General features: G+C 45.5%; 1 protein-coding gene across 2 annotated transcripts; it reads right to left on the reverse strand.

The window, feature by feature from the left end:
- Window positions 1-8,702: 8,702 nt before the first annotated feature.
- MRPS23 (mitochondrial ribosomal protein S23) lies at window positions 8,703-13,278 on the reverse strand. Of its 2 annotated transcripts, none has more exons than XM_019636590.1 (5): window positions 13,171-13,278; window positions 12,440-12,610; window positions 10,239-10,316; window positions 9,879-10,005; window positions 8,703-9,498 (listed from the first exon to the last, which is right to left on the reverse strand). In XM_019636590.1, the coding sequence occupies exons 1-5, from the start codon at window positions 13,212-13,214 to the stop codon at window positions 9,352-9,354; spliced, it is 567 nt and encodes a 188-aa protein (XP_019492135.1). In that variant the 5' UTR covers window positions 13,215-13,278; the 3' UTR covers window positions 8,703-9,351. The 2 variants fall into 2 exon arrangements, with proteins under 2 accessions (XP_019492135.1, XP_019492134.1); XM_019636589.1 differs by having other exon boundaries at window positions 8,703-9,504.
- Window positions 13,279-16,343: the final 3,065 nt, after the last annotated feature.

Raw genomic sequence — 16,343 nt, forward strand, 5'->3', positions numbered from 1 at the left:
TTAAGTGTGTAGTAAAGGAGACTCACAGGGAAGAAACACACAGTAGGGAAGGACTGGATTTTTCCTACATAGGCAGGTAGATAATCGAATTTTTTCCTTATGGTAATGCTCCAAAGGCAGAGGAACCATATTAGTTTCCTAGGGTTGCTGTACCAATTTGCCATAAGTTGAGTGGCTTAAAACAACAGTAATTTATTCTGTCACAGTTCTGGAAGCCAGGAGTCTGAGATCAAGGTTATCAGATCGACTGTCATGGGATCACAGTGCTTGTGTTCAAAAGTAACCCTTACTTAACTTAATAATGCCACATTCACATAACTTTTATTAAAGTAATTATTATAATTGTTCTATTTTAGTAGCTGTTGTTAACATCTTACTGTGCCTAATTTAGAAGTCAAACTTGGTCATGGGTATGTACGTATAGGAGAAAACATAGCACATATCGGGCTGGATACTATCCATGGTTTCAAGCATCTACTGGGGGTCTCGGAACGTGTCCCCCAAGGACAAGGGGGAACTTTTGTAGCTGTTCAGTCCAATTTCTGCCTCTGTCTTCACATAGCTGTCCTCACTCTTCGTGTGTGTCTGTTTCCAAATCTCTCTCTCCTGACAAGGACTCCAGACATTGGATTTAGGGCCCATCTTAATCCAATATGACCTCATATTAACTTGATTACATCTGCAAAGACCCGATGGCCAAATGAGGTCACATTCACAGGTACCGGCAATTAGAACTTCAACATATATTTTGGGGGGAACACAACTCAGCCCCAAACAGAACCTTAGTAAGTGTTTCTACACACAAAGGCACTGAAGTGGAAATACACCACAATGGAAGGAAGAAAGACTCTAAGTTAGCCAATCCCTCATCTATCATAGCAGAAAGCCAAGACAATGACTGCAGTTGGGAAAGCAAGAAGCAGTGGTATAAACTGGTTATGTGTGTGAAGGTAACCACCAGAAGCACTAAAAACAGAAATGAGTAACTGTGGTCGGGCCCCAGGGACAGACCTGGGGTGGGAGGAAGTGGAGAGCCTGTTCAGGAGGCTATGGGGAAATTTGAATATGGACTGGTTATTAGGTGATATTAAAGAATTACTGTTAATTACCATTTTGTAAGGCTTAATAATGGTATTGTGTTGATGTAAGAAAAGGTCTTATTTTTCAGATAAGCAGGCTGACGCCTTGGGTGAGAAATCATGTCTGGACTTGCTTGAAAGTCCTTTAGAAAACATAGAGATGAGCAAAAATGGCAACATATTAACAATGGTTAAATCTACATGATGAACATCTGGAGGACCATTCTATTCTCTCTACCTTTATGAGTGTTTCCATAGTCAAAGTTTGAAAAGTGAAAAGACTTTAAATAAGTATGCAATAAGTCTTGGAATGTGCTTGCTCTCCCCATCTTTGCAGCTCTTCTTGGACCTACAGACCCAAAGGATAGGACTTTGGAGGTCTTATAGGTCAAGCCCCTTGTTTAACAAATGGCTAGGAAGATGTAACCACGATCAAAGTCACGTGACCGATTAGTGGATGAGCTGGAGCCAGGCTGGGGTCTCCAGGGGCCTTATCCAGAGCTCCATCTCCTGTCCCATGCCATTGTCTGCCTCAGTGTGGGGCTAAAAGTTATTTTTAAATGTCAGTAAGCAATGGTAGAACACTCAGTTCTTTTTCTTTTTTTTAAATGCAGACATTGCCTATGGGTCACTGAGTTCTCATATATAAGCAATCTTGATTATACCTTGAAAGTTTTATTCTGTTCAACATGACAGTCAAGTACATTGAAGTCCTTTAGATCTTTGAGTAACCCCTTTGGGGCTTAGCAATGCATGTGTTAGCTGAGCAGTAAGCATCTGTCATCTATCTTTCATTAATATTAATTACAAGTGGCTGACAGCTCAGGGGAGCTAAGTCCTGCAGATGAGATGTTCCTAAATTTGACCTTCTTGACTTTACAGGTATTCAAAGTGGTTCTTTTAAGAAGCCAGTCTAGGCACTTCAATAATCAAAGGAAAGGACTAAATCTTGAGAGCACGCTATATGGGAGGTGAGCTGCCCAGAAAGCCAGGAGACAGACGGCCAGAATGCTACAGGACCTGAGTCACGTCCTGGTATTCTGGTGCCCTTCATCTGCCTGCAGCTCAGGTTACCAGACCCCTCCTACCCATCTGGCCGGTCTCACAGGCCCCTTCATCTTCTCTCAATCACATCCCAAAGTGGGAAAGTTAGGGATGCAGCAGGGTTGCCAAAGACGGGCTTTATCTTCTTAGGATTTAAATTGGAATTGTTCTGGGATTAAGATGGCTGCCTCTTGTTATAACCTCAAGGGCCCCGCGAATGTGGCTGGGCAGGGAAACCAGGAGATAGGGCTCAGGTAGACTCACTGAGGTGAGCCAGACTTCACTGGGGCAGTCCTCCCTTTCCTCAGTCTGAAAAGGGGGTCCCTGTCTGTGCTGAGTCCAGCAGCAGTGGTAACACAAGCCATTGTCCCTTGAATTATACCCTTCGGGGGCCAGAAGCCTTGAGGCGTCAAAGTGACATATATGCAAGGACAGGGGAATGGGTCCCAACGGAAAGCCAGGCCTGAGGGAGGGGATAAGCTCCAGGAGAGCAGGAGGCCATGACCCGCTGCTGAGATGGCGCAGGGGCGTTTCACCTCACTTGGCAGGGGTCAGGGAAAGCTGGTGATCAAGTTCAGGATCATCCTCTCTTCCTGTTTCATATTCAAGAGATAATCCTGAGCATGCTTAGGGTTTAAACTGGGCACGCCAGGAGCAGGTTGAAGAACAATTGGCATTTCCTGCAGAATTCAGTGGCAGGCAGAAACTAGACCACTCATCCTGGACTGCTACTACGCCTCTCCTGAGTCCATGGCCCCCGGCCCTGGAAGCCAGGCACTGGCAGCTCCACGGCCATTTTCTTCATCCCTACATCCATTTTGTGTAATGTAGAAGGTTTCAGGGTTTACAAAGTTCTGCCACAACCAGCATCTTGTTTGGGCTCTGCACCCCAAAACATACTTGCTGCAGATATTATCTCCACGTTTTAGACGGGAAAACCATTCGTTTATTCATTCACTCAACAAATACACTTTCAAAGATCTATGATAAGGCCTCAGATTGTGCTGGGGCTCAGTGTGGCTCAGAAGGGTTAAAAGACTTGCCCAAAGCCACTGTCACACAGGGAATGGCCACGCCATGATCTGAACCCAGTTCTCTTTCAGCTGAGACCTACAGAAGGAAGAGGGCGACGTACCTGCTGGTACGGTAGGCTTAGCTCTTATGCGCTCTGGCCCAGCATTCCAGAGGCAGAGGGGTCCCACAGCCTGCCTGCAGACCAATCAGGGTCAAATGGAGTGAGAACGGTATAGGGTAGCGGCAAAGACATGAACAGATCTTTTCCAGACCACTCTCCCATCCCACTCACCATTTCAGCCCTGGCATCCCCACTGCCTTTTACTGGGAAGACCTGAGTTTCAGAAACCCCTGCCCCAAAGGCTGAGCAACTCTGAGACCCAGGAACAATGTTCTCTGAGGTTGGGCCCATTTTCTTTGTTGGGTCTCTAGGTTATTGACCCTCTGGCTTCCCTCCACAATCTGCAGCACAGGGGGGACAAGAAAGGAGACAAGTTTACCACAAGGAGGGCAGAGAGAGCATCAAGAAGGAAGGAAAGAGACAGAAGCAATGTCATTAAGATACTGGTTTCTACACACACGCACGCACGCACACAATCTGCCTCAGAAATAACTAAATAAAAGCAAGTTTTTCAGTGCAAGCTACCAGCACTGGTAAGTGCCAATAATAAACAAGTTCCCCTGGGCGGCCAGTTAGCTCAGGCAGTTAGAGTGCGGGCTCATAGCACCAAGGTTGCCGGTTCGATTCCCACATGGGTCAATGAGCTGCGCCCTCCACAACTAGGCTGAAAACAACAACTTGACTTGGAGCTGATGGGTCCTGGAAAAACACACTGTTCCCCAATAAAGTTTAAAAAAAAAAAACAAGTTCCCAAGATGTTTTTTAGTTCCTTTCGTTGTCTTTTTTTTTTTAATTGACTGATTGCTTGATTTGGTGCTAGAAGGTTTGAAGAACAGAAAGGAGATAGTAACTATAAGGGGAAGGACTTGGGAAAAGGTAAGTGGTTAAACAAGCGGCTGGTGAAAAGGTACACAATGCCATCTTTTCGTTTCTTCTCCCTTTTAATCTAACCCACATTTGTCTCCACCTCGTGGAATCAACTGCTGCGGAGGGCCTTCCAAGCACTGAGAGCAGAGACTGACTCCATGCCAAGAACTTTGTTCATGCTCTCATTTAAGCCATATAACTACTTGATGAGGTAGATGTTAGTATTCCGGTTTTAGAGATAAGGAAATTGAGGCTCAAGTTATTCACTAACTCACCTGTCACAAGACAAAGAAACTGATCAGGGTTTCAAACCCAGGTCTGTCACTCCAAGACCTGGGTTTTTTCCACTGCTTCCCACTGCCTCCCTGCCCGCGCCGTTCTCTCCCTCTGTCTCCACAGCAAACTCACAGATGTGTCATTGACGGGAGAAGGTAAGAAAACACTGCTCTGGGCAGAGTCTCCAGGGGCTCAGCACAGTTAGCTCCTATCTCTCCTGCTATTATGGTGTCAACAGTGCTGGTTCCACCACCACCTCCCCCTAACCCCTGCCTTTGTCACTTGTCCTGCGGCATAACTGCTCCCATCTCTACCCTATCCCAGACACCCCAGGACCTCAGCTTCCAAAATCTCAGCCAGAACATTATTTTACAAGGGCACTCGCCAACCTTGAAAGGCAAGGTACCCAGAGGCAAAGAAATAAAATTATTGTGGTTGAACAGCATGAGGGTGCAGCGCCATCTAGTGGTGCTGGGGCCAATGGTCCCGGGCGGTGACATTTTCAAACAATCAATATCTCATCATTAACCATAATCACAACGTGATGTTTACCTTTGGAGAAATGTTCAGTAGCCAGGGATGCACACGCACTTTTCTGCATGTTTCAGAGGCCTGCGATCCTAAATGCCACAATGACTATTAAACAGTGTCTTGCCCATGAGCAAACAGGAGGGAGCAGGGATTGATTGTATATCTTTTTCATCTAAGCTGCTCACCAAAAACAAAGCATCTGTTGAAGCCACTGACCTTTCACTAACTGCTGGAAGGAAAATGCTTGATAAATAATAAAGAGACCACTCCTGGATGTTGCTTAGAACCATCTTTTAATTAAAAGAACTGAGCCACTAGAAGGTCAGGTGACTGACATTTAAGTTCCAGTCCAAGAAAAGCATCCATCGGGGGCAAAACTAGACTCAGGATGTAATTTCATTGTCAGCTAGCATTCAACAAAAATCCCCTCTCTGTAATCGGCACAGATGGAGCCAGGCCGGTGGCAGCAACATTTTGTAGAGGACGTAACACTTAATGTCCTGCCTCCTTTGCCTTCCCCTAGCAACCTTTTCATTTTCGTGCTGCAGCAATAGCCACTTGTCTGGCTCAGCATCTCCACGGAAACTGCTCCAGGACTGGAATCATCCAATCAGAGACCTGCCTGCCACACCGAGCGCTACCCTAGGAGTGACATGAAAGCCATTTCCTGTCTTTTCCACAGGAGAGCAGGTGCCCTTCGTCCACCAGCCAAGGTGACATCAACCAAGTTGCTCACTGAACCTACTCAGGCATCCATCTCACCGCGTACCGTCAAAGGCCCCAAACCCATGACTAACCCAGCCAGCCAGTCCTTCACCTTTTGGCAGTTCTGGAGTAGAGCTCAGGAACACAGAGACCAGAAACAAAAGAATAGCATCACCCTCCCCACACATATCCCGCTCACCTTCCCTTGTTCCTAGCTCACAGTCCTGTCGCTGATGCCAGCTTGCTTGCACTGCCAGAGCCATATCATGTCATACACCCTAGCTCCTGGGTAGTCAGGAAAACCGCCAGCTCAGTTCTGAGTCAGGCTTGGTCATAGCTGAGAGCCAAGAAAGATGAACGAGGCCCCACAACTCTGGTATGCCTCGTCTGGATTCCCAAGAGAAGAGGCAGGTGCCGTGCTAGCCTCAGAGAAAATCTTATCATCCCACTGGAATGACTTTGTTTAAAAAAAGAATCCACTGAACATTTTTAAGTGGGGAGCCATGATTTATTTAGAGAAAGGAATCATTTTAACAAAATTAAGAATCGCTTGGAGGCACAGATTTTTCTGTGATACCACTTTCACTATCCAAGAACACAACACTACATATTATACAAAATTAGAAGAAGAATTGAGCTTGCCTTTTAAGGGCACATGATTAAGGATCAGGTCTACTCAAAAGAAGCAAAGGAAGAACGCTATGAAATCTGGTGAATCTAGGACCACTTAAATGGGCCTTGCTCTTCACGTGTTGGAAGATGTGGGACCCATTTCCTTTTCTGACTTCCTTGTTCCTCCTGTCCTTTAACTGACAGCATTCACCTGGCTCAGCCCCCAACATCTGGGTCTCTCCACACTCCCCCGGGAGAGTTCAGTCATTCTCCTGGCTCCAACTTTCCTGCTCCAAACTTCTTACAGCCAGCTGAGCTCCTCTGTGTACTTACTGGGCCACCATGGTCAGATCTCATCCTATCCAAACCTGTTTTTCACTACTACTTAAGAGTAATAAAAGCACCTGTCACATACACTCCAAGTGAGCTTTGCATTCATTACCTCGTTTCGCACAATCCTAACTGGAAGCCCCAGAGGCAAAGATTATCCCTATGTTGTAGTCTAGGACACTGTGACAGGCATGAGGCGACACCAGTAAACACTGGAATAACCTGACCTAGGATCCAGATCTTCAGGCTTGTCTTTTGCAAAATTCACTGTAACCTGGACACGTGCCTTCCTCGGCTTCAGCTCAGCAAACCCACACCGCGGGTCTACTCCTGAAAGGCTGCTTAATGCTTCAGCGGATACAAATAAGAATTTCTGCCCTTGTTTACACTCTGCAGTGGGAGGGAACAGTTACCTCTCCGGAATGGAAGACCAGGGTAAATCAGGCAGGAGCACAAATAGTGGACTGGGTGTGCCAACTGCAGTGAAGTGCGCAAGTGCAGTTTGGAAGCGGCTCGAGATGGGAACTGAGGCTTGAACATTAGGTAAAACATCCCAGCAAAGTCTCTATGGAGGATAATATCAGAATTGAAGACGAGCTATTCCTTGACCCAGCAATACCCCTGCTAGGAATACACCCCACAGCTACACTAGCCTATGTGCAGCACAAGGAAATCAGAAAAAAGCACTGTCAGCTGGGCACTGGTTAAATCACTAAGTGTCCACACAAAGGATCTCTGAGACATATTAAGTGGGAAAACAAGGTACAGAACAGTATCCATAATGCCCCCGTACACATGCCCAAAATATTTCTGGAAAGCAAATGGTGACAGTGGTGGCCTCACGGGAGGGAAATGGGTGGCTGGGGGCCAGGGGTGGAAGGGAGACTGGCTTTCCACCTTCGTATTTTGAACCACATGCATGTATATTTTTTAAGACTTAAGCAACAAAGAGCTTTTTAAAACTCTCTTCATCACCATGACAAAGAAACTACCTTTTAAAGTCAGAAACATACAGGGCTGGCCGAGTGGTGCGTTGGTTAAGAGTTGGCTTGGGACGCCAGCTCTGGACAGCAGGGCCCTGGTTCGGATCCCACATGAGGGACAGTGACACTGCGCCCTCTACAGCTAAGATGGTGAACAACAGCTCAACCTGGAGCTGGGCTGCTGGGTGTCGCCGGCGACGGCGTAGGCGGCAGTGGGGCTGGCTGGCAACGGGGGATGAGCCTTCGTGAGCTGCCGTGAGTGGCCGTCCAATGGCCGGCGAGCAACTGCCTCGAGGAAGAGCGCAATGACAATACCAACATGGGCCAGTGAAGCAACGTCCTCCACAACTAGACTGAAGAACAAAAGGACAGCAACTTGTCTGTTCCCCTTCCCCGATTCCCCAACGCTGTTCCCCTCCCCCAATCCCAATAGTCTTTTAAAAGATAAAAATAAAGTCAGAAACATGAAGTTTAGAGAGGTAATGAGTGACCCCAATTGTGCCTCTGAACACAGAACTGTCTCCTCTACCTGCTTAAATTTAAATCCTCCCCCAAATGCTGGCCCAGTATTTGGAACCGAATGGCTGCCTAATATTGTTGAATGGGTGAAATTTACTTTCCCGTGCAAAAGTAAAGCAGTCCCCAAACAAGAGAAATTGTAAAACGTGAGAAAGGGGGCGGGGGAGGAGAAGCATAGCTGAGAACTGCTTTGGCCTCAGGTACTCCTTCACCCACCATTATGTAAGCACCCACGCGTAGGTGCACGGAGGTGTCCAGGCTGTGAGATGTGTGCCCTGCCCTCAGTCTACCAAGAAACAGGAGAGACTGCACACGAAGAACGCAGGGTAGGAGGGCTACACGAGTTTTAAAGTAAGGGATTTATGAAGCCACTTATGACTAGCAGCTGAAAACCACTGGCTTGATCACCAGTGGTTTGTAAGGCTACAATCTCAGAGGGATAGTTTATTTACTTAATAGAAACTACGGAAATGAAGAAAGCAGGACAGTTGATAAGGACTTGGTAAGTACACCTGGACACCAGGAAGGCAGGTGAGTGCGGGTGGAGAGGAGCATCATCTAAATTAGCTGGCCCCCTCTTGGCAATCCAGTTACCTACAGAGATGTCATCCGGATTCAGTCTTTAGCTGGATGTAATCGTTTATTCAACAAATCTTTACAAAGCATCCTACTTTGTGCAGGTCTATGCTAACTGTCTCCAGCACATTCAGTCCATATAGTTTTGGCCTTTGGCTATGGGTCCTCACTCGTACCACAAAGCACGAGTCATCTTGGCCTCTCAAGTTGAAGATCATTAGTTCTATAGCAAAAAGTACAAAGATTATTTGCAGAGAGAAACAGCGGACCAAGGGTCACAGTATATGTGCAAGTGACAGTCTGGTGGATCCAGAGAAGAGAAACATACCAGGGAATCAAGTGTAGCCAACGCACATGTTAACACCAAAATCCAAGCAAACCTACTCAGCATGAGCCCCATTCAAACAATCCTTATAAAGGTTTCCTCATGCTATTTACAATTTTAAAGTAAATTTACTGTAAAAGCAGCTAGGGAATTCTTTATTTAATACCATCCTAACATCAAAGTTCACATAACTGCTTCTTTCAAACCATGATACTGAGCTTTATGATAACCTAGGAATAAGAACTAAAAGAAGGCAAACATAACACCTTAGAGAACCAGAAACATTTACACAGCTCAGCTGTTAAAAACAGTTCAATATTCATCTACTGAATACAGTTTGGATGTCAGTATACATGGTATACAAGTTCTTCAGGGAGGCGAGAGACCTTTCGACTGTTCTTCAGGCGCCTCCAAATGCTGGTCCTGTGGAACTCCTTGCAGAGGCTCGCTTTTTTCCAACACAGTTTGGGGTTTGACACCCATGGTTTCAGATTTCCAGGAAACGTGACTACCTTCCTGTTGCTTAGAAAACCAGACAAAAATATATCACACAGATGCTATCATTTTCACTCAAGTAATTGGCTGAAGCTATATAACTTAGGCACATTCTATCACTGAGTCAAAAATTTAACGTTAGTATTTCAGGTCAAATTCTGTTATAACGAACAATAAACATGATAAGAATCTCAACAGAAGCACAATTTCAAAAGCCCTAATGACAGTCTCTTGTTCCAAGTCTCAAGTCATTACCACGAAATTCCAGTATATTCTATCTAAGAGTATTTGACCTGGAGTTTAGGAACATAAGCCAAGGTTGGGAAAAGAAAACCAAGCCTTCCTTTAACCTCTGAAAAACAGAAAGCTAACCCTAATAATTTTAATAACAAAATACTCACAGCCCTTGCTTCTCCTACTCGTCTTAAAATGACGCCTTCGGCCAATAGAGCCTTCCCTGTTTCCAGAAATAACTTTTCTTCATCTGTTTCTCCAAGTTTCTGTAGCTCAATGTACTTCTCCACAAACCTGGAATTCCAAGGAGTCACATCTTAGGTCTATATACTGAGAGTTGTCAAGACATGCTATTTACACAGTACCAAGCATTCCTTTAACAGATCTTTCCACAGGAACAGTTTTGTTTTGTTTTTTCTTTTTTTTCCCCCTCAAGTGGAATTCACCAAAACTCCTCAAACTGGTAACTAAATCCTTTAAAAAAACAAGTAAACAAAAAGTCACCCAGGACTTATAACATAGCTTACCGTTGACAGGTAGACTTAAAGTTTGGATTGAACAGATCAAAAGCTTTTTGACCAGATCCATAGGCTGAATAAAATTTCCTGGGAAATACAAACAACACAATATAAATCTTCAATTATACATCATGGCCAAGAACAGAATGAAGAATAACTGCTAGGCCCTTAGGAGTCACGTATAGCATGACCTACATAGCCTGAGCCTAACAGTTTTCAATTTTTGTTTTTAAATAAGTAATGCACGCACATGATAAATGCATCGAATGTTACACAAAGGTACCCAGTGAAAAGTAACATTGCTCCTCACCTCTGTACCCCTCTCCCTATTCCCATCCTAGGAAGTAATGCAAACCAGTTTCTTGTGTATCCCCAGAAATATTCTAATATACAAGCATATATGCATCTATCCTTCCCTGTCTCCAGCCACAGTGTTTAACCCCAAGGATAGTGAACACTATTCTACATCTTGCCTTTTTTACTTAATATTTTAGAGATCATTTCAAATCAGCGCATGTCGTTTGTTTGCAGTCCCTTGCTACTCTTGACAGTGCTGCAATGATTACCTTTATCTATATTTTCTATTGGGCTGTGCAAATAAAGCCGTGGAATAAATTCGTAAAAGAGGTATTATTGGAACAACGTATATATATTTGTAATTTGGCCTTCCAAATTTCCAAAATGCTTCCTGCAGCAGCTGTGCCAATTTACACTCACACCAGTAATGTATGAGAGTGCCTACTTCCCCATACCCTGACCAAATTATATTTTCCAACTTGGTGATCTTTGTCAATTTGATAGGTGAAACATTATAACTCACAGTAGTCGTGCTTTTCTTATAAAACAAGCTGAACATCTTATCATGTTAAAAAGAAAACTGAACAGCCTTTTCTCTGACCTGTCCGTGTTCTTTGTCGATTCTCCTATTTGATGATGGTCTTTTTCTTATTTACTTATAAGCAAACTTTATAACAGTATAAATAGAAAATTAGCCTTTTGTCATATGTGTTGCAATTTTTTTCCCCCAGTATAGTGGCTGACTTTTAATTTTGTTTATGGTATTTTTGTGCAGACAATTTTAATGTTTTCATTTATGGTTTCTAGGTTTTATGTCATTCTTAGAAAGACCTTTATCAGTCAGACAATTTTTTAAATTCTCTCATGTCTTCTTCTAGCACTTTAATGGTTTCACTATTTACATTTAGGTTTTGATACACATGGAATTTATTTTGTTGTTATAAGTTCTTGAAAATATATAACACACCAGAAAAAGCAACAAAGGTTCAAAAAACTATTTATATACAAGGTGTTATTATTTTGGCATTAATAGTAACAAAAGAGAGAGCTATAAAACATTCCACATTGTCCAATGACCTATCACCCAGTTCCAAATGCTATCCATACAGAAATACAAATGATTTTAATGTAGAAATGAATCTCAAAAGCATCCTGACCAAGTACATGCAATGGACTTGAGCAGAAAAGTGCTGACAAAGTATTTAATGCCTCAAAAATCTTGTGTCCGACCCTGAAGAGTTTCACGTAGAGTAAGAACATCCTTGTTCTCCTACCTCAAAGGAGTGTTGTGAAAAAGAAAAAAAGATTTCTCAAATGACAGGTGCCTGGACCTCAACAGACACTGTAATGAATTTATAAATTCTGTTTTCTTACATCCAGGAATAGGGGTAAGGATAAGGGATACGTATTAACTTCAATTATGCACAAACTCTGATCTTAACATTTAAGAGAAAAGGAACTGTATGAATTCTAGATACTAAACACTAAGTGACACCAGTATTTGAGGGAAAGGACTTAGTCAGTGAACTCCCAGTGAGTTGACGTCCTTCAGCCTCAGAGTCCTCGTGACTAAAATGGAGAAGATACCTACCTTGCAGGGTTAGAGTAAGGCCTAAATGAGATATTTGTTAAGGGCTTAGCATCATGCCTGCTGCAAAGCAGATGCACAGAAACAGGTAGCTATAATTGCAATGACCAGTCAGTTGCTGGGCTCCAAACTGTATTTCTCAGAACTTCTAATTCTCTCACCTGGTGGAGGGCACTGATCCCCTAATTTGGCTAGATTTACAAGATCTTCTCCACAGGGCAAGCCCTGACTCAATTCCTACTTACGTAAGTTACCAGACTCCTAGCTAAACCTTTCCTGCTGCAATTCTGCTGCCTCCTATCTACCATGTGGACTTCGAACTCACGCTCTAATTAGATCCTCGTGGTAGAAAATGTCCTGCACGGGAGATTTGGCTTTGCCATATCGCACGCGGGCCCTTCGGAAGACCGGCTCCCTCAGCGGGGGAAAGGCTTCATATATGTCAAACCAGAGGGGCTTCTCCTTCAACACCCCAGCCCGAATCAGGTCCCGCGTCCTTAAGGAAGTAAAAGGAGAAAGATCAGTTACAACAACTTGTCTAAGCCCCTGAATCGGTCTAGCCACAGCTAGGACATCAACGGGATCACGGAATCTGCACGACAGAGCCATTCAAGGAGGGCAGAACAGGGGTGCTTCCCACCTACAAGATATTTCCATATTCCAAACCAACCAAACAATGCTCAGCAGCGGTTAAGTCCTTCTATCTTCTTACAAGCATCCCACCACCCTCCGCCCCATTCCCGTCCCGTCAAGGAAAATGCAAAGACGGTCCAGCCAAGCCCATTAGCTTCTTCCTCCCTTCCTCTTCCTAGAGACCTCCACTCGGGGAGGGGGAGAGGTGCAATCTTGAACGTGAAAGATAAGAAGTTCAAGAAGTGATGTCAAGCACAACTATTCAGTAGCAGGAGAAAGCACAAGAGAGCCTTCCCCGGCTCAGACGCCGCACCCTGGAGAACGTCTCGACGCCCTGCTCACACCCGCCCAAGAAAGGGCGTGACCTGCTGAGAGCCCCCTCCCGGGGAGCACCCTCAGCGCACCCCAGCTCCGAGCACTCACCGCGAGAAGATGCTGCCCACGGTCTCCAGCCGGCTCCCCGCCATGGCCGGCGCCTCTAACCCAGCCCGGTGACTGGCTACAGGAACCGGAAGCGCCAGCGGCAGGCAAAGGGGGCGTGCGTCGCTAGCCGAGCCGAGGATCTCGGCGCTCACCCTGCAGCCCCGACGGGAGAGCGGAGCCAGGCAGAAGCAAAGGATTGACCGAGCTGGCGCGCTCCTCGGCGACGTGCCAGGTTCAAACCGGAACACTCGATCGCCGAGGCGAAAAGGAGGGAGCCACAGCCCGGCAGAAGCAATAAATGACCGATCTAGGAGAGGGGTTTATTATGGTGGTTGTGTTGGTGGTGGTTTTACCCTTTCTGGCTTCACTGAGCCAATTCTTCTCGAGAAGGTGGGGCAGCGCGGAGGGACGATGACGGGGAGGGGAGGAGGGAGCGTAGCCCACGTCCTGGGGGAGCCAGCCAGGAGGTTACCGGCACTAGGCCCCGACTGCGCCTAATCTTGGTTGGAGCCACAGACGACGCAGAAGGAAACCGGGGCCTGGGGAGGGGTAGGCAGTCACTTGCCCAGGGTCACAGCGCTCCGCGCTAAACCCTTGGGCCCTGGAGCACCATTCGCTCTAATAAGGATGCTGCAGGCAATTATTGTTTTCTCCCCAGGAGGCGTCGCTGGCTAGCTCCTCCCTGGAACTTGAAAAGTGAAAGTGCCGGGAATAAATTCCGAGAAGGAAACTCAAAAATCTGGTGAAAGTAACCTCTCAGGGTTACCTTTTGGCCCAACAATATACTTCGGGTAAAGTACCTCCATAGAAATTAAAGCACAATTTCGTGAAGCTATTTGTGCAAGGATCGTCATTTCAGCATTGTTTATAGTGGCAAAAAAAAAAAACTTGTCTAACGGGCAATAGCTGGAAAAGTGTGGTTCATATAGTCTATGGAACCCTATGCAGTTATTAAAATAAACGAGTTAGAACCACATGAATGCCATGAAATGGTTACATGAAAGAGGAAGTTGCAGAGAAATGCCTTTAGTGGGATCCCAACCTGTTAAAAAACAAACAAACATTTTACAGTATGTGTTTGTATGAGGATAGAAACTTGTGGAAGCGGACACATCAGGTTGTGAACATTTGTTATCTCCAGTGAAATTGCAGGAGGGGAAGGGAGAATCTTTTCTTTCTTTATCCCTCAGAGTTTGACCAATAAAGAGTTTGTCTTTATAGTTGAACTTTGTAATCCAGGGAAATGTTTTGAATCACATACACACAAAATGTCACCCAGGAGCCCATTATCTTTGTCAGCAAGAAAGTGGTGCCAAATCATCCAAGAGTTCTCCTGCTCTGTGGGAGGCTGGTGAGGAGGAGGAAAGGAATGTGTGATGAGCAGTTACTGCTTGTTTGTGTTATCTCACTCAATCCACACACCTACCCACAAGGTGTCTATTATTATCGTCTTTATAGATTAGAAAGTGAAGCCCCAGGGGGTTAAGTAACTTGCCTGATAGGTACCTGACAGAGCCAGGCTTTCAGCCTAGCCTGGGCCCTTTCCAGAACATCACAGTGCCTCCTCCATAGCTATGCTTCAAGCTGCAGACTGTGGAAGGAGTAGGTTAGGCAAAACTGGCCCCAGGGGAAGGGGACGGTGATTTGAGGCCCAGGGCTAAACTCATAGGTGGGAGTCACTGTTGCCCCAGGGCCCTCTGGAACAAGGAAGAGAGCACAGTGCTGGTGGCTGAGCCAAGTGTGGAGGCTCCAGTCTCCTAGACCTCAGATGGTCTAGAAGACTTCAGGAGAGCAAACACGCTCCCAGCTAAATATAGTCTTCCCAGGCCTCCTAACAAGTTCCTAATTCTGTCCAAGTCAGAGCTAGTTGCCAACACAGACCACAGTCACACTTCCCTTCTCCCACTCGGGCCTGTCCCAATAGGCCACTGCAGTTACCTCTGCTAAAGAACTAGAAGGGTTTATTCCAAGTTCAGGGAGGGGAGCCAAAGACCCAAACCCTCAAAGGGGGAGGAATTGCAAGGCAGGAATTTTCTCTCTAGATCTTTTTGGGGAAGTCCCTTCCTCTTCTGAGCCTTTCAAGTTTCCCCTCCAGTATCACAGCTAGTGATTTTGTGACTGATTGAGCAGAACGTTGGCGGGTAGAGTAGGAGGACCATGGAGATGGGGAAACGATGGATTGGAAAACTTGGGAGCCTACAACAGGAAGTTGCACACCCCAGGGAGTGTTCATTCATAATATAGGAGGAAGCTGTTGGGCAGCTGAGGGTAGGTATTAGAGGCTTGCTTGCTTCTCACCACAGCCTGTCAAGGCTGCAAGCGGCTGATATACTCATGCCATGCACTGTACCAGTGACTTGGATTATCTCATTCAATTGTTCAACCACCTGATGTAATGTCCTGTCAGTCTTACAGATAAGGAAACAGAGCTTGTAAATTCTCCGAAAAGCCATATTCCTTCCGTTATGCCACTCAGCTCCATCGTAGTCCCACTGCATCACACTAGATGTGCCCACTTAATCGTGTCATCTTGAGCAAGTTACGTAAGTTTTTCAGCCTCTGTTTCCCCATATGTTAAAAGGTGAATGGCAGAATCCACTCTCTGCATGGCTTGTGCAAGAGTAAAAGTGATCCTTCTTAAAAAGCACTAATCACAGCACACATAGTGAGCCTTCATGACTAACAAGTCTGACGGCTGTTGCAACACCACTATCGCTGTTGTGTCCTGTAAACCTCTGATTGCCACCCGGGACTGCAGCATATTGATGATATTTCATAGGTTGCCTTATTGTTGTATTTCCTTGTTAAAGGATCCATTCATCCCACAAACATTTAAGCATCTATCTGACCCGGGGCTGAGTCCTGGAGAAATTGACTGTCCAGTGGGGGAGACAGAGAAGCAATTCATAATTGATAAGTTATGTGCTGAAGAGCTTGTTAATTGTATTAGTTTGCTAGGGCTGCAATAACAAAATACCACCGACTGGATGGCTGAAACAACAGAAGTTTATTTTCTCACAATTCTGGAAGGTAAAAGTCCGAGATCAAGGTGTTGGCAGGGTCGGTTTCTTCTGAGGCCTCTCTCTCTTTGACTTGTAGGTGGCTGTCTTCTCCTTGTGTCTTCACATGGTCTTCCCTCTGTATGTGTCTGTGTCGTCTTCTTATGACACCAG

Source organism: Hipposideros armiger, unplaced genomic scaffold, assembly GCF_001890085.2.
Source record: "Hipposideros armiger isolate ML-2016 unplaced genomic scaffold, ASM189008v1 scaffold_29, whole genome shotgun sequence".
Classification (NCBI taxonomy): domain Eukaryota; kingdom Metazoa; phylum Chordata; class Mammalia; order Chiroptera; family Hipposideridae; genus Hipposideros; species Hipposideros armiger.